Source organism: Bufo bufo, chromosome 8, assembly GCF_905171765.1.
Source record: "Bufo bufo chromosome 8, aBufBuf1.1, whole genome shotgun sequence".
Classification (NCBI taxonomy): Eukaryota; Metazoa; Chordata; class Amphibia; order Anura; family Bufonidae; genus Bufo; species Bufo bufo.
In genome coordinates, this window is record NC_053396.1 from 88,090,503 (window position 1) to 88,112,852 (window position 22,350).

Genomic DNA, 22,350 nt, shown 5'->3' on the forward strand with positions numbered 1-22,350 from the left:
GTTTTTTGCGGACCGCAAAATACATACAGTCGTATGCATGAGGCCTAAGGCCTAGAAAGAGTCCATGGTGCTCACTGGACCGCTGCAGTATCTTCAAACAGCTGATCAACAGGGTTGCTGGGAGTTGGGACACCCACTGATTAGATATTTATGACGTGTCCTGAAGATAGGCCATCAATACACAAACCCCTGGAAAACTCAAGAAGGGCACTGCACTTCATGCACACACACTTTCTTGGGTATAAGTGGCCCTAAGTGAGGGGCAAGGAAAGGGTGAATATAGCAATCTATTACATGTTCCGGCGAGAGATTTTACCGACACGATTGTAATCTGTAATCCCCATTACTAATGATAACTAATAACACAGATGAGCATGCTTCTCTCCAAAGCCAGCCACCCCAATCTTTTCAAAGCCCAAAAGCATTTTTGGTGAATGATCTTCCATTGTAAGGAAAATGCAAGCGTAACTTATCCAATTATTGTCCATCTATTGTACAACGGGAGATGCTTCTTCATCTGAGGACATCAGGGATATGGGTGACTGATGCAAGACTGTTATGTGGGATGAACACATGGGCAGAGCCATCTTTTTTTGCCCTAAGTAACATTAGTAAGGATAGAAGAAGGCACAACCATGGAGACTCCCTGCGGCTGGGGGAGAAAAGACTCCACAACAAAAGACACTCACACAGAAAGTTCCCCGTGTGATCATAAACCTCAGAAAACTGAATCTGAAATCTTAGCTTTTATCTTTATTATTCAAAGGCGGGAAGACACAGACGTGTCAACTGCAAGACCAGAGTCTAAGGAGCCAAATGCAAGCATGTGTGGAACAGGAGGAAGGAAAAACCACCGGTGGCAGGACGCAAAACCACAGAAATGCACCAGTCTGCACAATACTGGACAACCTACTTTTGCAAGAAAACCTTAGTGACCGTTCATGAAATCTGCTGTTCAACATGCCCATAATTACATGAGAAAGCACATTTCTGGGCCTCAAGAGGAGCAAGTGTGTAACTAGGAAGTGACACCTGTTAATTAACCCTTTGTGTGAAGCATGCACCTGTCACATAATGAGCGGGAAGGAGGGTGGACCATGAGCAACAGCTGTGCTAGTTTTAATTTGCAGAAATATAATTGGTCACTTCCTCCACCCTGCATGCTATTCCCACAGCTGGAGTGGGACACAAAATACGGATAGCTGTTTGCCGTAAGGACTTAGTTTCCATGTACACTCAAGTGAAACTAGAAATGTAAAATTACTTTAAGGGTATGGCCCAGAGATGAGTGAACCGATTTCTCATCAAGACTTCACCTGTGTAGTGAAGTCCCTGTAGATGAAGGAGGGCCCACCTGCCACCAGACTGACAGTGCCAGACTAAGGCCTTGTTCACATCAGTGTTCAGCCTTTTCGTTCTCCTGGACCGTTATAGGAGCAGGAGAACGGAAAGGACAGATTCGGCACATAACTGAGCCGAGCGGAGCCTACGGACCTCATAGACTATAATGGGGTCCGTTAGGTTTCCGCTCAGAAGATGATTTTGGAGCGGAGACAAAAGTCCTGCATGCAGGACTTTTGTCTCCACTCCAAAATCATCTTCTGAGCGGAAACCTAACGGACCCCATTATAGTCTATGAGGTCTGTAGGCTCGGCTCGGCTATGTGCCGAATCCGTCCTTTCCGTTCTCCTGCTCCTATAACGGAGCAGGAGAACGGAAAGGCTGAACGCTGATGTTTACAAGGCCTTAGCCGAGCCCTGACCATTTCCTGCCTGCGCTGCGGCTCCAATTAGTCAGGCAAGGGCAAAAGCTCTGCTTCAGAGCAGAAATGGTGCAGGTGCCAATACCCAGCTAATTAGAGCAGTGGCACAGGCAGGAAGTTCAGGGCAGGAGTGAAAGTGGCCACTTCTTTGCCTGCTGCATACTGACTGCCGGGATTGCAGCAATGCTTCAACCCCCAGCAACAAAAGTAATGCTGTGGACTGGAAAACCACAGAGCAAGTGCGCTTACGCTGCGAGTTCTCTGCAAGGTGTGGATATTTTTTTTCAAATCTCATCCACTTTGGCTGTACTATAAAAGGCTGCAAAATTAACTGAGCACTAGACAGTTGAACCCGGCAGAAAAACTTCATATACTCACTACTCCTGATGAGAAAAGCTCTGCAAAAAGTATGTTTGTACTGCTCTCCGCAGCCTCTTCCTCTGCAGTTTTGCATGGTCAAAAGTGCTGACAGAATCCCAGTAAATACAGCACCTAATATAAATGAAACTCCCTAGAAAGAGCTGCTACAAAATCATATGTAGAGGTTATGGAGGTTTTCAGAACTAGAGATAAAGTAGTGAGATCTAAAATGCCTGCTGAATGGCACCAAGAGATACTCAAGAACACAGTAAATAGAGAGAAGACTGACTGGAGGTGGATTTTCCACCAAGCTCTAAGAATAGCAGTCTTAAAGGGTTTCTACCACCTCATTTGGACCTAATTAGCTGTCAGACACTAGCGATCTGCTAGTGTCTGCTCTACCTAACCATGCTATTCTAAGACCTTTGTGTGCAGCAGTTACACAAAAAAAACAAAACTTTTATTGCTATGCAAATGAGCCTCTAGGTGCTATGGGGGCGTCTTTTCAGCAGTCTGTATTCGGCGCAGTGACCGTCTGACAGGCCGGGCGTCATCTGTTCGGGAGCAGTCAGACAGTCACTGCGCCGAATACAGACGCACACGGCGCAAGGCGTGAGAATAAGGCGCCTCTAGGTGCTGAAAAGACGCCCCCATAGCACCTAGAGGCTCATTTGCATAGCAATAAAAGTTTTTTTTTCTGTAACGGCTGCACACAAAGGTCTTAGAATAGCATGGTTATAGAGCAGTCTGACAGCTAATTAGGTCCAAATGAGGTGGTAGAAACCCTTTAAGTAAAGCACTGAATGCATGGTCTTAACCTATTAGACAGGAACCTTGTAGTGAAGAAGTAAGTGTCCCTTCTTACTTGGAGTGTTGACTGGTAGCAGACAGGCATGAACACCTGACTGAAAGGGCCAGGTGAGCAAACAAAACCGTTTTCATCATGTGCTTAAGGCATGCTGGAGTGAGCAAGACGCCTTACTGCTGATTAGACATCTGTTAATGTGGCACAGATTTTCCTTCAAAACATAGATGTCCAATTTATGCTATATGTGCAATCGTTTCTAGGACACTTGTAATCTTCACCGTAAACTGTTCTAGAAACTCAAAAACGTCTAGATACCTAATGGATCACACAGGATAGTCAAATATATGGATGAAATCTGACTGACCCTTCTTAATTTACTGTTCAGTCTTCCCCAAAACCACAATCAATGGTCAGTAATGAACTTCTCAAACTCCAACAACATATGCTCATGTCCAAGATTGCAGAGTGCACCTTACTCATTAATAGACCTATAGGCTGCAAGCTTATACTTGGATGCAATGTACCATTGTAGGTGCATTTGAGATTAGTTTTTAGATTGGTGTTGCTGTACGTGCTTGTACCAAAATATAGGACATCGGTGAACAATAACAAACTTGGAGTAAGTGTGATGTGGTTAATTTACTCCTAAAATCAGTAAAGGTTTGCATGGGGGATGCCTGGAGTGGAAGTGTGACTTTTTAAAAAGCTGCAAAAGATAAATGAGGCATTAAAGTGATCTACACAACAAACTTGGCTTAAATCGCACTCCACTTTTGAAAGTGGTGCAGAAGGCCAAAAAAAAAAAAATCACTAAATTTTGAGCAACCAAAAAAGTGTGCCAAGAGATGTGACAATTTTACAGCAAAAAACTAGTGCAACATATTATAAATGCCCCTTATCTTTACAAACCGAAAAGTAAGGCATACGCAATGCAACCGTATACAACTGCGACACAACATATCTACTCCACCATAATGTCCTACAACAGCTATACTGGAAATGAAAACACAAAGAAATGAGGCATTAAAAGTGCAATGACTAGTTTACACCAAGGTTATGGAACATTTTCAGCCTCTGATCACTCGAAAAAGAGAAAATGATTGTTTTACAGGCTGTCCAATTTAGATCATTAACCGTGAGTGTGGAGCCATGAGGGTCAACACTCCCTGCTCTACCCCAACAAACACATTCCTTTCCTTTGATCCTTCAGATGGCTTGGGTTTCTAGGGAGACCGTGTCACTCAGCGATCCCCACCTGTGTCGACACAGGAGCGAGGCCCATTCCAAGGTCGGAGTTTAAAGGTTGACTTGGTAAAGATCTCATGAGGCCAGGCTCGTATTACAAGCCCTGCACCAAGATTTTATACATGAGGAGTACTTGCAACATAACTTATCCTGAATCACAAAAGAAAAAAAAAAAAAAAAAGTAAAAATTAAGTTCTCCTAGGATGTAACCAAGTCCTAAGCCATTCTCAAGACACTCACATTAGCCACCACCTTTATTAGATTCTGGTCTAATACTGTGGAAACAGGTGATACCCATTAGTGGCACCCAGCCAATGAAACAACATTCAAATAACTTTAAAGGGGAACTCTATTTCAAACTTGTACATTCTATTTGACTATCCAGATCAGTATATTTGCTGCTAAACTTCACATGTTTCATAGTGATCTTCTATGTCTATTGGTATGCAGTGAACACGCCACTGTAGCCCATTACCCTGTTGTGTCAGGTTCATGAGTTCGAGCACCTAAATATATTATACACTTATCATCCTGGAGGTCGTGGTAACATTTTCAGATACCACCCTCATCTGTTGTCCAGGGAAAGCTGGGAGACCCTCAAGGTAGTCAGATGTTTGGGTTCAGATGACAAATCTAATACAAGACCACCATAACTCATGACAGTGATGCAGAATAGTTATCAACTAATTTACAGCTGCTTTATCTTCAACTTTAATCTAAATCATGAGATAAATTTAAGAACATCAGATGATCCAAGATAAATAAGAAAGCACATTGTATTTTCCTCTGAATGCTTGACGGAGCAATTTAGAAGCAAGTTCACTTTGGGTGCTCCGTTACATGACTCCCCCTCTTTGTAGCAAAAAAACCCTCAGCTGTTGAGAGTCAGGCAACAGCAAGCAAAGGAACAAAGAAATGAGGCAAAAGTGAGAAAGGCGAGGAGGCTCAGCAGGCTGGATTCCACACAGCAGCCCAGCTGGGATAGATTACCAGACACATAAAAGAAGGCCAAGAATGAATCCTGGGAAGACCAAGACACTCCCATACCCAGAGGGAGACTTCCTTCATAACTGGACCCCAGCTAGGCCAAGACTGTACTGAGGTAAGCAGAACAACCTATTTAGTCAGAGCAAAAAAAGAAATAATGAAACATACAACAAAAATCAAACAGAATGTAGAAGAGGAGCTTGAAGACATCACGCTGGAACACTCAATGGTTTACAACCTAGAAGGAAAGAAATATAAATAAAATTAAAAAAAACATTCTGTCCATATTTAAAACCTACACCCCTCTGTTTCATTGTGGACAATGATTATATGAAAAATAAAGCAAAGCACTCTGGGTGTTGTAATGACCACACCAGAAGACTCCCAAAAGACGTTGATCTCCCAGCTCAGGTCAGACTCGCAGAAAAGAAATTCTTGCACATTCCTGGTTTTGGATACCTGCACAATATTTCCAACTCAGCAGAGAATTGTTGCAAGAGAAAAAGAAGGCAGAGGGGTCATAAAAATAGAAATATAGGGATGCAATGGGAGAGGACAGCAAGGAGGGGAAGCCGGGGAGGGGGGCTGTGGTAATGAGTTTAACAGACCGCAAGCCCATTTGGAAACATGAAAGGAGTCCGTCTGTAACGCCATCATAACATGCTGTCACTTCCCTGGATCCTCTCCCAGGGCTGGATGCAATGTTACAACAAGACAAATAGACCAGCGAGGAGGAGTTTATAATTATGTGAGTGTTGAGGTGTGTAGGTGAATAGACAGTAAACATGGCTCCCTCTAGTGGACAAAACACTCATTACACTCTATTAAGCAGAGGCGCTTGACATAGCACTGCTGCATGCATCCATGTGAGAATTCTTCCAGGACACTGCTCTTCTCTGCCTGTGATCTCATTTGCTCCCCTGCACCCCTCTAGATGCCTTCATTAATATAATCATGGCCAGACAGGTCACTGCCTCCCACAAGGTCAGCACACCCATCTCCAACTGCTCTGAACATTCCAGTGATCTGTATTGTATCCTACTTCAAAGCAGGGTACATATGGACAAAGGAGATGAAATGTATAAAGTGCTGATTCTAGTGAAAGGCATCTTGAAAGGATGAAAAATGACCAAACTAGCAATACAATGCAATATCGAAAGTTAAAATAAAAAAAAAGGAAAAACAAAAAGACAAAGTGAAAGCAGCGCGCTGTGACTCCCTGGTCATTGCCGTGCTGGGTTTAGAAGCTTGAGAAGAAATGTCTTGACGGCCCTCTGCTGGAGAAATCACTGACATGTCCATTGTGCAGCGAGAGGAACGGGCAGAAACCATGTCCAGCACTGATCGCAGGACTTACTGCCCTTACATAGGTCCTATCTCCAGCATGTGCCTCAATGGAGGTAAGGAACGCTTCTGACAACCACAGAATGCAAGGAACTTCTAAGCAATGAGTGTGGCAGCATTTAGTCCAGCATGTCAGATTATTTTGTCAAACCAGAGACAGAAGAGAGGACATGGAGGTTAAAGCTGCACAGGGATGAAAGGGCAGAGGAAGTTTGGTAGAATACTTTTACATGGTGGTCTACAGATCAGGAGACAAAGAGCGCCTAAAAATAACCCAGGCTGTTCACAGATCAAGTGCCCAGACAGATATGCCCATATACCATCACTTGGGGAACACACTGAAATTAGACCCCGTGTCTGTACTGATGGAGCAGGCTTTGTTGTGACACATAAAACATGTCAGGGATGTCTAGAGCAATCGGTAGCCCAGATTTCAGCTGGCACGTGTCATTTCCAGCCCTCATGGCACAAGTCCTGCAGGTTCAAATTAATTACTTTTAGTAACCATAAAGCCAAGATCGTATTACAAATGTGTTTAACACGATGCATATGGCCTCCGGTGAACAAGTCCTAAAGCTGATATTTGCACACAGTAGGCCAGGCCACTATATTAGTGTACACTATGGAGATAGACTGCCACCAAACTCCTGACAAGCCTCCACTGCCATCTGTAGCGTGTCCCTACATTGCTTTAAACAGATTTCACAACCCGTAAGTATACAAGTATGAACATTAAAGGGGTATTCTGGTTATATAAAGCAAATTAATGGAGGTGTGGGTCCTACCACTGACAGCCCCCCCTCACACCAATCATGAGAATGGGGACCCCGTTGCTTGCAGAACCACCCGAGATGAACAGAGACTGCTCTCTCTGGAACTCCTACCAAATAATAGCTATTCCCCTAACCTGGGGACAGGAGATAACTTCGTATAACCGGAATACAGATTCTCTTCCATAGTTCTGGTCTAAGTACATAAATTACTTAAAAGGTTTATCCAAAAAGTGATGCTACAAAATGAGGCTCTAGATCCTTTCTGTACATGGATTGTCCTGCTGGCAAACCAGCGCGGAAAGAGTCAGAAGATGAAAGGCGTAATCTGCAGAAGCTCACCCATTGTTGTACAAGTCTTCCCGTGCGTTGCCTCCCATCCTGTGTTACTACTTGAAGCACAAGGGTGTCTTCATGTCACTTTTCCTGTCGTGTGCTGGCACAAGTCTTAAGAGTTTGGAGACTCTTGTTTCACTAGAAGGTTGAACAAGGCAGCTCTATATGGCAGTGTGCAGACACTTGTGTAATATATAACCAAAGCTGCTTCATACGCTCTACATGGGACAACAGCAGGCCAAACGCTCTCCTGATCTCCTCCTCCGATGGGCATGCATGTGTTGTGGGAACATCATACATTTTATATGGCTGGTAGATCACGCTGAAATCTGTGGGTCTGGCCAACAAGCATTAAGGCTACTTTCACACTAGCTTTAAAGTTTTTCGGTATTAACAGGGTATTCCCATCTTAGACAATGGGGGCATATCGCTAGGATATGCCCCCATTGTCTGATAGGTGCGGGTACCGTACCTATATCGAGAAAGGAGCGGGGAGCGATGCGGCTGGAGGACCCCAGATTTCCTGGGGTTTGTCCACCACCAAACGCTAATCCCAGCCTCTCCCATAGAGGTGAATGGGAGCGTGCTACGCATGCGCGGCCCATGCACCTATTCATTTCTATGGGGCAGAGGGAAATAGCCAAGCCAGTGCTCAGCAGTTTTCAGCGGCCCCATAGAAATGGATGGAGGACGGCTGCGCATGCGCAGTGCACAATCCTTCACTTTCGAGGCTCTGTTCTCGATATAGGTGCGGGTCCCAGTGGTGGGACCCGCACCTATAAGACAATGGGGGCATATCCTAGAGATATGCCCCCATTGTCTGAGATGAGAAAACTCCTTTAAGTTCCGTCATAGGGTCTCTATACCGGAAAAAAAAAACGCTTCCGTTTTATCCTAATATATTCTTAATGGAGAGCATTCCGTTCAGTACGCATCAGGATGTCTGCAGTTCAGTCACTCTTACGGTATTTGGCCGGAGAAAATACTGCAGCATGCTGCAGCATTTTCTCAGACCAAAATTCGGGAACACTTGCCGGAATGCTGGATCCGGCATTAATTTCCATTGAAATGTATTATGCCGGATATGGTACCAAATGTTCTAGAAAAACAGATCCAGTTTCCTAGACTGCACATGCGCAGACCCTTTAAAAAAAAAAAAAATATGGGAAAAATATAAATACCGGATTCGTTTTTCCGGATGACACCGGAGAGACGGATCCAGTATTTCAATGCATTTGTCAGGCGGATACGCATCCGGATACAAATGCTATCCGTTTGCATACGGATTTTCCAGATCCAGCAGGCAGTTCCGGTGACTGAACTACCTGCCGGAACCCTCTAACGCAAGTGTGAAAGTACCCTAATATGTATGGCCTGCTTTGACCAGTCACTGAAATATACCCATTGACAAAATAAGAAATAACTTTCTCTGGGGGAATGTAATGATGACTTATGTAAGTGATCATATTAGAGTGAAATAAGTTTAATGGGGAAAACTGTACAATTGAAAGAGTCTCTAGTACTCTGTTGGCCCACCCCTTGCTGGAATATAAGATGAGATATGGTTGGGCATGTTCCATATGGCATCCTGCCCACAGATGTTTCACTACTGTAGTATGTGATGGCTCCCCACATCATCACACCAGCAGTTTGGGGCGATGTGTTTTTCCACACCAAAGGCAGGATTGAAGCACTCACCATGAGGCCTCCATGCTCAAACCCAACCATCATCAGAAACCAAACAGAACCTGGATTCCTTGCTAAATACAATACAGTTCCAGTCCAGGTTTCTCACTCACGACACCATTGTAAATGAAGGCAATAGTGGCACACATGATGTGGTGCCACAACACTAAGGCTAGGTTCACACCTGAGCGTTTTACAGCATGTACGAACGCGCTGTAAAACGCCCTACGCCCCAAGAAGTACAGGAGCTTCTTTGGGGCGTATTGTCGCACGTTCCCGCCCATAGAATTCAGCGGGAACGTGCCTAAATGGGCGTTTGCTTGTTTCCACCTATTAAAAACGCCCGATAAAAACACCTGTAAAAAGTGCTTCTTGAATACGCTCAGGTGTGAACCCAGCCTTAGTTTCCTTCTGTTAAGTGCCTGGGAAAAGTCCAGCCAGAGACAGAGGTGTGTAATGAAGGTGCCACCAGGGTCTGGATAGTGGACAATGAAAATCCTCTCTACTAGTGGTCTGTTTGCCTCATGTAAACGCTGTTCCCGACACATGCAAACAGCTGGTTAAGAATGACCTAGGTGGTGGTCGATTTGTCAAAAATACCATCCTGCTCCTCCTACTCAAATGATGGGCCACCTTTCAAAGTCTGTCAACTGGGCAAAATGTCCGAGTGCGTTCGAGACATGTCTAACAGTCAATCTCTCAAAGAAGTACACTATCCAGAAGTAGCCTCTGAGAACCTTTTTATAGGGCACTGGGGAAAGTACTTTTATGCCATCTTGTGGCAAGACCCAGTGTCTAATTAGAGCACTCCTGTAATCATTTACATATCTACCCATGCTGCAGTAATTTGACATTTCTCTCTGGGTGCGTATCCCAGTTACCTTGTGCTTCAGCATAACAAAACGAAAGAATGATCCTCCCACAACTACAGGCCCTGAGCAATGCTACTGCCAGTAACAATGAGCAATCTGCACCGAAACAATAGATGGGGGAGATGAGCCTTCTACAGAGCAGTCAGGTCGGTGATGTCACTAGGTGTGCACATGCAGCTGGGGATAGATGACTGCCGTCGTCTCACAGCCACAGATCACATCCTACCTAAGCAATGAATCAGGGCAATTAGAGAAAAATTAAGAGCCAATAAATGAATTAAACCTCACACAAAATAAGGATGTATAGTAATGGCAATTAGTACAATGGATTAATGGAAGCAAGCTCAACACTTGTCACAGCTCATGGACAGCGGCAAATAACCGGAAGATGAAACAAACTGGTCACATGTTTTGAGTGGAACATACACAAGACATGGGAATAAATGAACATAGTCTGTTTAATGGTCAGTAAGGGTACTTTCACACTTGCGACGGAACTGCCTGCCGGAATCCTCTGATGCAATACAGACACGGATCCGTCTGACAAATGCATTTAAATACCGAATCCTTCTCTCCGGTGTCATCCGGAAAAACGGATCCGGTATTAATAAAAAGTGTTGCATTCTTAAAAAGGTCTGCGCATGCGCAGACGGGAAAGCCGGATCCGTATTGCCGAAACACTTAATGCCGGATCCGGCACTAATACACTTTAATGTAAATAATGTTGGATCCGGCCTTCCAGGAAGTGATCAGTTTTTTTGGCCGGAGAGAAAACTGCAGCATGCTGCGGTATTTTCTCCGTCCAAAAACGTAAGAGGGACTGAAATGATGCATCCTGAACAGATTGCTCTCCATTCAGAATGCATGAGGATAAAACCGATCAGTTCTTTTCCAGTATTGAGCTCCTGTGACGGAACTCTACCAGAAAACAAAAACGCTAGTGTGAAAGTACCCTAAGAAGAGGGTAAAGGCTGGGATCCGGCAGCAGAGGACATCTGCCATTTAGTGGCACTGCAACCACTTTTAAAAAGGAAATTGTGCATCCAGCGTGCACATAAGACACAAGGAGGGAAATGTACCTTCAGAGATCATCTGATATAAACGTACTTTAACTTTAGAGGAGCCCAAAAGCAATGAAAATCAGTTGATCAATCACCATGGCAATCTCAACAAATCATGAAGGACAGAAGAGGACCCAACTGGTAATCTAGACAAACTCCATTCAGGAACCACGGGGGTCATTTACTAGCCAGAAACACACCTATATTAGGCGTATTTCTGGTGCAGATTGCCAGGTCCTTGGCGCCGCAATCTGCAACTTTTCCCTGCCCACGCCAGGTCTAAAAAAGTGGTAGTGGCAGGGAAGAGGACGGCAGGTCCATCTCATCTCAGAGTAGAAAATTGTCTAAATGTAAGACAGCTAGGAAGCGGCAGTGGATCAGCTGAAGTTATGTAGAGGCCGACACCAGCTATAGGGGATATTAAAGAGGACCTTTCACCTTGAAAAACATTGTGAACTAAGGATACATACATACATATAGAGCGGCGCCCGGGGATCTCACTGCACTTACTATTACCCCTGGGCGCCGCTCCGTTCTCCCGTTATGCCCTCCGGTATCTTCACTCACTAAGTTATAGTAGGCGGTGTCTGCCCTTGTCCTGTGGGCGTCTCCTTCTGCTAGGCTGCAGCGCTGGCCAATCGCAGCTCACAGCCTGGGAGGTTTTTTTCTCCCAGGCTGTAAGCTGTGAGCTGCGATTGGCCAGCGCTGCAGCCTAGGAGACGCCCACAGGACAAGGGCAGACACCGCCTACTATAACTTAGTGAGTGAAGATACCGGAGGGCATAACGGGAGAACAGAGCGGCGCCCAGGGGTAATAGTAAGTGCAGTGAGATCCCCGGGCGCCGCTCTCCATGGCAGCATACTTCGTTCACAATGTTTTTCAAGGTGAAAGGTCCTCTTTAAGAGCAGCGTCTAAAACACTGGCCTTAATAAATGACCCCCTATATGCTAGTACCAAGGTGGTAACGGACTAAGATCCACAGTACTAAATATATGACCAAGGGTGCAACTTTCATGAAACTGAAGCCACATTGCACACTTCTGTGCCTCAAGGGTGCCATTCTAATGGTACAACCTTACAAGAAGGATTTTCCACCGTGGAAAGTCAGATTTTACTCCATGCATAGTAAAAGGACAAACCCCAAGATGCTTCAGACTTGAAATCAATTTAGGTTTCAGATTCTGATCAGAGTGTGGATGAGATTTCTTAAACAGGTCATCTGCTTTGCCGGTACTGTAAAATGCTGCAGATGGCAAATCCACAGGGTCTAAGTCCTGAATAGATGTGCCCTAAATTGACCTTCATCGACAAGTTGCATTTCATTATAACGTATTACAGACTCATCAAGTTGCAATATCATGCAACTCAATCAGCTGCTATGAAAGAATTCCTCCTGCAGGATACCACCACGTGGCAAGTTATCTACCTCTAATATAACAGACATGCATTGCTATGATCGTCATGATTGAAAAGCGGAAGCGTTGCGCTCTTCTCTTGCCGTTAGATTATTTTAAACTTCATACGATTTTATAAAAGTATTGGACATTTTATCTGCCTGTGGAGATGGACGTTCCTGGACTGGATAGCTGACAACCCCACTTCCCAGTAACGTTATAGCGTCTAGAGGATCATTACGGAGAGCTACATTTCATATTAATCTGGCCTGTAAATAATAGAAGCGTCTATATGGACGCACAGAGCCTTCCCATGAGCCTCTCCATACCGCCACACCGTTCACGTTTGCACACCGAACAGGCACAATCACTTGGTTTTCAACCTAAATAATTCCGAGATGGGAGGCGAAGATTAAGAGGTCATTTTCAGCTCCGATCATCAGATCAATTTCCACTTTCAAGCAGGGGATTTTCTCTGACATCTGCAGAGTCTTGGGAAGGATTAATCCCAGTAGCTGTGGAGTAGGAGGAATATCCCACCACTGCTCTTGTACCATTACAGCACTGACCCCAATTTAACAAACATGCAACATACTAACAGTAACCATATAAAACCTGTGCCAGCCAGCTGTTGGACTACTTACTACCAGTCCGCTGATGATGAGCGGGGCTGTACTGTCTCCTTAGTGTAGAAGTCCACAAAAATATCTGCCCCTTCCCTTCATTCATAACCCAGCCCAACTGAAATAAAGGCCACTGATCATCAGCAGCTTGTTATGATGCCCACCTAGCTGCTGCTTCTCCAGCTGATACATGTCACCTCTTGGTGACAAAGTCTGGACCCTATGTGGTCCACAAGTGACCTGGCAGCTGTGTAAGTGGTAAAGGACTAGGCAGAATTTAGCTACACATTCTTCCCCTCAGCTTTCGGGCAGATGTCTTACCATGTACATGCCAACAGAGGAGTGAAAAAACATTCTGAAATCTTCGAGAGTAGGGACGGTCACCTGTACTGGAACCGAGTGCTTAAAAGAATAAAAAAAAGGGTCCCTGGTGCCACTTAGTTCACGTGATGGACTTCAAATCTAAAGTGGACTCCAGTCGCATGCCGTTTCAGTTGCACCAATGTGCCCTATGTACCCACACCCCATGGCAATTTCAACCTTTTTTTTTTCCCGCAATGGGTGGACAAGATTTGTTAAACTCTACCCACTACGCAAACCTGGACACAACATCAGCAGCATATCTGCTACATGCGAAAATATCCATAATGAATATGTTTGAAGTACATACAGTATAAAGTTACGATAAAAAGTTCTGGACCAAAAGATGTCGAATGTGGAACCTGTAATGGATTCCAGCGAGACTCTGAACCGCTCCGACATCAGCACAGACCAAAGCAGCTCCACGTTATGACAGAACCCAAGATTCTCCAGAAATTCCCAGGTACCAGAGACAATTACTTTGTAAGGGATGTGAAGAAAAGCCGTCGTCACCGTGCAGTATAAAGCGCCTGTGCCTGGCTGTACACGTAGTCAGAGCTGAACCAGACAAATACAAACGGCCATTTGGCTCCTTCTTCAGCAAAGGATTAAGTGTACAATCCCTAACCAGGGATAGATGATGAGGTTTTAACAGGATTACCAAAGACAGCACATCATCTCCAACCAAATTACCATGAACAATCAGGGGCATTTTAGGAGAACAGTTCAGCGTCCTGCTATGGAATCATTCCGTCAGACATAGCATCATTTCATGCAACTCAATGCGTACTCAGCTTTCCCAATATCCAGCAGATACATCCAACTATAGGTAGATTACCATCTGCTCTGCCTGTGCTTGGCAGGGGTTGTAGTCCATAATGGGAAAATAAAGTGCGCCCCTGTCCACCCAGTAGCAGAAATGCTACACGCAGCTTATTAAACCAGCCCTGGCAGATCATCCCCTTTTAGGGTTTAGCTTTATAAGGATGGATTTGGGACTTTATTAATTTCGACTGGGAAACTGTATAGAACAAATGAATATGTAAATATAATTTTATATATAATATACTTTAAGACTTTTTAGGGTTTTATGCAGCAGTTTATTCGCGACTTGGTACTTTTGTCTCACTTTACGGTAAACTGTTTATATGAATGGAGTCTGGAATTCCTGTAAACCTAATTCCGAAGGAAAAACAAATGCTCTCCGAGGGTATAGGCTTTTCTACACAATGCCCGCGCACCACCCAGCACTTGTATAACCTGCCTTAGTGGACACTATACTCAGACAGGCTCTGGATTTTGGGCCAGCAGAACAATATGAAGGGTATGCGAGGGCAAAGCCGATTCCATTCATGTGTTTAATATTTCGCTTTGACAAATACTGTATTACAAGACAGCTCCAGTCCCTCTGGCACCACCGATGAACAAATGCACTTAGTGTTGGGCTCTTAAACAAAAGAGGCATTTTAACTGCTTCAGCGCCACAGCTTCACCATCTTGTACAATCTTCAGGAAAGTTCATTATCTGCTATGGTGCAGCTTGAGTCCCAAGACTAATTAACACGTTTACAAGTCGCTGCTTTGTTTTATTGTTTTCTGCCTTGGCAGAAGCTCTGTCTTCCTAATGGACTTTCCAAATGGCATTGAGGGCTTCTAGGCGGTGCTACAGCAAGTCAGGTGAGGAAGCTCCAGCGGGGACATCACAATGACTAGCTTTCATTTACAATATCTCTCTAGACACTACATACAGAAAACGGTCCTATACCAAGAATGGGAGAAGGGAAATGTTTAATGGGACACTGGAGACCATAAAACAGCACCCCATATCTCAGCTTCCTTGATGCCCAGGAATAACGTTACAAAAGAGGGATCACCATTTGGACTTTGAGCTGTGGTAGCGTTAATACTGTAAAAGATTAGGAATCCAGATAAATAGATTTTAATTTGTAAATTATTCCCGATAGGAGTGTTTGAAAGGAATTAAGACAGGATCCAAAGCAATGTTTGGACAAGTACTCCACGGCTGATAAGGGCTGTAGGTCCTTCAAAGATAAATGACTGTTTAAATGCTACTATGACATTAGGTTAACAAGGGTGAAACCTTCTCAAACAAGAATTTCCCAGAGGAAAGCGAATCATTTCACTCTAAAAATGTGACGTTACATACAAGAAGCATCAAAAACGCCCAGCGGTAATAGCAAATGCGGCAGACCAGCACATAACGTACATCCTAAAATCCTATAAAAAGAATACAAAAGCCAGAATTAGAAACCCCAAAGTAAAGGGATGCGAGCTGCCACATTACAAGAGGACTAGAAAGGGTTAACCAGAGACTAGAACCAAAAGAGTCATTTGCCTGTACGTAATGTCTGGTCCAGACGCACACTGACATTCCTAAGAGCGGTGCCCACATAAGAGCCAATTCCTTACGCTCCACTGGAAGTTCACATACAAAGCAGCCTGAAAAATGGCTACCATGGCATGCAAAGCCAGGCTTTTAGGGGGCTTTAATGCAGTTTAGTGAACAAGATTAAGCCGTGAAGCAATGAGGGACCCTGCAAAAACAGTATTTACTGACTAATGCGACCATACGGTGCCCCGTAGGCACGTACAAACTTCTCACAGGAGATTATGGAGCCCGGCACAGCGACATCAGGAGTCATTTACACAGCGGGGCACAGGTCTTTGCTGGGCCGCATTTCTCTAAATAGAAGGTGCTTCACCAATTTAGATTTCAGCAAGTGATCCTGTCCCCCTGGCACAGAGGAGATAATACCCAATGGAAATAAGAAGCGAAAGACGAGCACCAAATAGTCTACACTGCCAGCAGTATAATTACTTACTCAGCAGAGCTGAAAGTAAAACAGAACGAAGGACGGGGAGAGAGGAATACCTAAAATAATACAAGAATGCCCGCCAACACAGGGAAGGCCTATTAACCATCAATGGCACAGCAGTCTAAAAAGTGAAGGGGTAGAACAACAACTCCCAAGATATTTAGGAATGTGCTCTCATACCATCCATCTCTGTTAACCTAAAACACATAATAGCCCCCTTGGGATCCAGTGAACCATACCCACATGCACCGTCTGCTTGGCAGAACCTGTCACATCCACTCTGTAGGAGGTGGGCACATCATGCCCTGAGGTGCCTCGCTGCATTCAGATTACTGAGAAAGGTGGGCATTGTATCTGCAAGAGGAATATGTCGACTGTGCATCTGTCCGTCCTGAAGGGCAGTATATTTTTTTGTTGCTATGCAAAGCATTTAGAGAAACCGACGGCAGCGTCTAAACCTGTTCTGTAATGGATGAGGGCTGGGGTGGCTGCACAGGGAGATGTGAACCGTCGCTTGTTAGGAGAACATCCACTAACGCGGCAGTGTAATTACCAGGCGACTATTGTCTTATTTACCGCAAGTGGAAGAAGAGCAGTGGAGCAGCAGAAATGTCACTGCGTCTCCAAACCACATGCTACACATTAGCCCGTCATCCAATTACTGAAGACAAATGCTTGATGTCCGCAGGGTAGAGAGGGTTAATGTGCCACACCTAAAGATTTAGAGGGGAAAAAAAAAAAAAAAACAACAGGATACAGAAGATCTGAACATAAATTATTTGTTCTATGTAACTGTGCTGAAACCACACATTAAAGCTGCCAGACACAAGGAGTAAGGCACAAAGTGGAGCGATTCCCATTCTAGACCAGCCCCAGCATGACCATCACTGGTCCATACTGCTAGAGGAGAAAAGACGTGAGCATGAGACATTAGCTGCACCGTGAACGCCAAGAAAAGGGACAACGTAAACCATAAAACAAGGATTTCTACAAACGTACAACAGCAGTAAGAAAAATACCGCTCAAGGATCTACACAAAGGTTTTCAACAGGTTGGGAAGGAGAAGTTAACATCTCATCACACACACAAAAAAAAAAAAAGAAGTTTACCATAGATGGGATATTTTAGAGAGGTAAAAAACTGGACTTATGCTAAAAGAAATTAAAAAAAAATATATATATCTCTCTATCTCCTGCACACTGTTTTATTGATAGGAACTCTGAGAAATGTTGAGCAGCAGTTACTCTTTAGGTTTTATTTCCTATAGCTTGTGAACACATCAGAGTCAGACGTCCTTCACACTTTAGCCACGGGAAAGGGGGCCCCGGTTTCTGAAGGACCCCTGATGTAATTGTGGCAGATTCCCCCGCTGTCAAAGCCCTTCACTTTAATTAGGTGTAACGAAACTTTCGATAGCAATATAGGGCTCAGACCAGTGATATTTACTACGCTATTGTTCTCACTAGACTGCGGCGACTTAGAGATTAGACATTTGGGTTTCCTATACAGTAGATACAACTCTGAGGGATTTAGAAGATTTTGTATTACACATGACTGTGGTAGAGGGGATACTGTAGACGGGACCGTGGGCTGTATAGGAGGCGCAGGCTAGCAGTCAGTCACAGCGTGGACAACTAAAACTAGGCAAAGAGTTAACGCGTCAAAACGCTGAAGACGAGGCAATTGAGGAAAGCACCACCCGGCCTTGACAGCCTACAACTGTGCTGTGGATACACCCGTTCTGGTAAAGACATTACAAGTCACGTTCTGTTCTCTATATAGGTTTAATTGCAATAGTAATTACACCCCAGCTATCAATAAAGCCAAGAGCAGCGGCCTATTAAACCCATGAGATAACGCAACAGACATGTCCTGGCCAATTCCCAATGCTAGTTACGTCAGACATGCGTTACTTCTCCCAGGCGGACATGAAAATGCCGGGGATAACGCAGATAAAAAATACTAGCCAGGTGAATATGAACATTAAAACTTCCATTCAAAAAAATTTAAAAAAGTGACAAAGTTTAACCTGCAATTCTCCATTTTTAATCTGTGAATCACAACCCAAATGATGAGTTTCTTAGCCTTCAGCTCCTCTCTAGATACAGGCTACACCGATCTGCTGGGAATCGCAGACAAGTCTCTGCTCATTTTTACGTCTAGAAGTGACGGTCATTAGTTTTACTGTATAATTCATGACAGAAATTGTCAGATCATGGTGGAACATTGCAACGTGTGGTGGGATTGAGACTTCTGAAGCACACGAGTCAGAGAGCTGCTAGTCTCGATTACTAAAGCCTCGCCAACATGTGCCCATCTATACATTGCCCAGTTTTCATGCCCCTGGTGTCAAACTCCCAAACCAGAATGTGTCTACCCAGGTCCTTCAGCTTTGTGAGCCACCACCACAGATTGCTGTCTGAGAACGGCACCTCTACGGCTGGATACAGCTCCCTCTGGCAGCACAAGGTTTGTTTTCAACCAGGCTATTTACAAAGACCCTTTTCAAGGAGAGACCCCTGCCGCACCCCGAATACACACAGCAGCCTCCCGACATGACTGACAAGTACAATAATATGAGGTATGCATCTGATCGATCAGCCTTACCGTACAAACCCTGTAGATATCTACATGTACTTAGAGATGGGAAAATAACACTAGTAGCCACTCAAAGACCCAACTACAAGTCAGGGGAGCTGAGAGAAGCAACAAAAACCACCGATGGCACGTTATACACAGACATGCGAATAGGGGCTTCTCATCTCGCCAGGCAGCCATCTCCTACAGGGGAAAAGACTGACGTGGTGAGACCAGTGCCACATTGTTAAGGTCAACGAGAGGGAGCAATGTAAATCTCACATCTAGAGTCATCTTAAGCCTAATGAATAATACAATACAAGACTACAGAAGCTAAAAAACATACCGACTGGCCAGAATGGAGCTCCTGCATCGCAGGTTCTTAACAGAGAAAACTTTCATCCTTGCATTATTTTATATGGTCAGGAAGGTTCCTTTATCTAGATCCACAAAAAGCCCAGAAAATCTTGTCTCCAAACAGGAAACATTGCGAAATGATGGATTTCGGATACATCTGGATTCTACGGGCAAGGCTGGGGATCAACTGTATATAGCAATGAAGTGTCACTTAGCGGGCATGAAGAACAGGCCTCTTGACATGAAGGGAGGAAGATGATCTTATCTGCTAGTCTTCCAATAAACCCATCACAACCTCAATGGCTTTACAAAGACCACTCTTACAAAGTGTGATAATGGGCTGAATGGACAATGAGGATCCGGCTATGGAAACCCTCCATACATGATCGTGGTCACACAATTTCACTGCTACATAGACACCAACATGTCTTCTACTGCTTCTCCAGGACCAGGAGTGAAGAAACACAAAGGGAAATGTACATAGACTCTACAAGCCATTGTGCCCTGCTCCATGCCACAACCACACAACTTACCAGACACCATCTCTGTCCACAATCCTTCCCAAATACAAATCGAGAAACTTCTCAGAAAGTTTCATTTATGGAAATTGTTCTAGAGATGGAGTCCTGGTAAACGAGGCATCAACACCAACCAGTATTGTGCCCAATCGTATGCTAAGTAACTGACCACACAGATATATACTGTGCCCAATAATACCACATACCCGACCACACACACGGTGCCAGTAACAAAGCACACGATGCCAGCAGTACAGATATGAGCCCAGTAATACCCTGTACCAGACCACACACTGGCAGCAGTAAAGAGTTTACAACAGTACCAGGTACCTAACCAGTAATAATGCTGCCTATAACCGGATTCACTGGCACCAACAGTAGGCACTACCTGCATACCCCGCCATATTACAGTGGAAATAAGAGTGCCAAGCACCATACAGCTGGCTGCACAGGATGCCAACAGAGAGATGTGCGGGCATCGGCCTTCGGCACACTTCATCCAGTCACTGCCACCTGTATAGGTTGGAGCCGGGCACCGGAGTGGGCACACGCTGGGGAGCCGGTCGGTGGAGCGGGCGCAGCAGGTGATCGCTCCGAGCAGCAGCCTTACCGCGAGTTTTGCGAGTTCCAGGTCACCGCCTCCAGGTTCTTGCCGAGCACCGCGCACACCCGCCACAGAGCGAGCAGGAGCCCGAGCAGCCGCCGGAGACCCTCCATCCCAACTCCCGGCTGGGGTCACCGTGCCAGTCGCGGACAATCCGAACTTTTCCCGTCCAATCTCAGAACCCGCCCACAGCTCCGTCAGGTATCCAGGCTTCCCATCCCCTAGAGTCGGAGCGCTGAATTGTAATCCCCTAGCCCCGGTCACGGCTCCATGCCGCCCTCCACACCGCAGTAATCTCCAGCTGCTACACAACAAGCAGCGCGGGCTCAGCACACAGTCCTCCGCGTCCTGTCCAATGCGAGCTCCGGGGCAGAGCCTTCGAGGTGACAGACAAGGAAGCACGATGCTCACTCCTGCAGCCGCCCGGCTCAGACTGAGGTACTCAGCAACCGCCGCTCGCATCACCCCGGGGGCGTGGCCGCAGAATCACGGCTTCAACCAATGACAACAGTCTAATGAGGCTCCCTCGCCGAATCCCGCCCCGTGCCTTGTGAGAGGCGTGACTGACGCTAAGACACGCCCCTTAAAGGAGCCGCGCTCACTCTGTGCTGGAGAGCAGCTGTACGTCCGTGCGGCGGGTGTAGCGCGGGCTCTCAGTATCAATGACAACCCAGTGCCTAGACTTCTATGGCTGCAGTCACTTTGGGAGTTGTGTATGAACAGTCACCCCACACAGGGTGGAGCACAGGTAGTGTGCACAATATTGCCCAAATGTCAGAGGATACTGTAAAAAGCTAGGAGAGGTCCCTCACATTTACCCTGCAGAACTGTGAGAAATGGGGCATCACTGGGCAGATATTTCTCATCAGGCCCCATGCACACACCCTGTCCACGTTTCTTTCCCCAAAACAGCGGCTCACATACTTACCATGTGCTGCCTGCGTTTTTTCTCTCCTATCACTAGAAATGACTAATCTCGTCCACAATATGGACAAGAATAGGGCATGTTTTATCATTTGCGGAACAAATATACGGTTGCGACAGCATGACTGTCTCATGACTCAGAGATGAAGAGGTCCAAGTGCAATCCGCAAAAATGTGCATCGGACGCAGATGCAAAATACGGTCATGTGCATGAGCCCTCATACTGAACTATGTGCTCCAAAATGTCCCCGGTGACCCAGAAAATGGACTCCTGTACAGAGATGGTGCACACAAGTGCCAGCTCTGCCTGCCGTGTGGGGGGTAATCTGATTTATGGACTGGGGCATTCACTGGCAGTGGGGAGGGGTGGGAGTCTCTCCTCTGTTTATGAAGTAGTCTCTATTCACTGACACTACATTATTTCAGCCATGTCCCCCCTCACAGAGGTCCCAGTGAGAAGAAGACAATGGCCAGGTCATCTCCTGACTTGTGCACATGGTCCCCTCCCCTCAGTCTCTCCTTTCTGCTTCTTGCACAATGAGAAAGCTCTTTTCAGCTCTGAGTAAACTTGTTAGTTTAGCTTCTTGTTATTCTACACCCTAAACAGGCAAGCGGTGATCTCTCTCATGTGTCCTCTCACCTTACAGTTCCCAGGAAACCAGAATTCTCACATTTTATTACAACCACCCAGTGACTGTGCCCTGCACTTAGGATGTGAGCTGAGAAGTCGACGTTATTCACACTTGTGCGGATCATCTTAGGTCGCTTATGACTTGGGGAGCCATACTCATTAGTCTTAAATACACAATCTTGTTCAGACTATCATCTACCAGCTTGGGGTCATTTTAAACGGTTTAACTGAGATTTCGATATTGAGGATCTATCCTGAGGATAGGCCAACTTTATTAAAATCTTGGAGAACCC

The 22,350-nt window shown here is 45.3% G+C and overlaps 1 protein-coding gene across 1 annotated transcript in view; it reads right to left on the reverse strand.

The window, feature by feature from the left end:
- Positions 1-20,943, reverse strand: part of EFNB1 (ephrin B1) — a 54,206-nt gene extending 33,263 nt beyond the window's left edge. The window contains exon 1 of the mRNA XM_040406249.1: positions 20,509-20,943. Coding sequence (XP_040262183.1) covers positions 20,509-20,615 — 107 coding nt within the window. The 5' untranslated portion in view covers positions 20,616-20,943. The remainder of the gene's footprint in view (positions 1-20,508) is intronic.
- Positions 20,944-22,350: the final 1,407 nt, after the last annotated feature.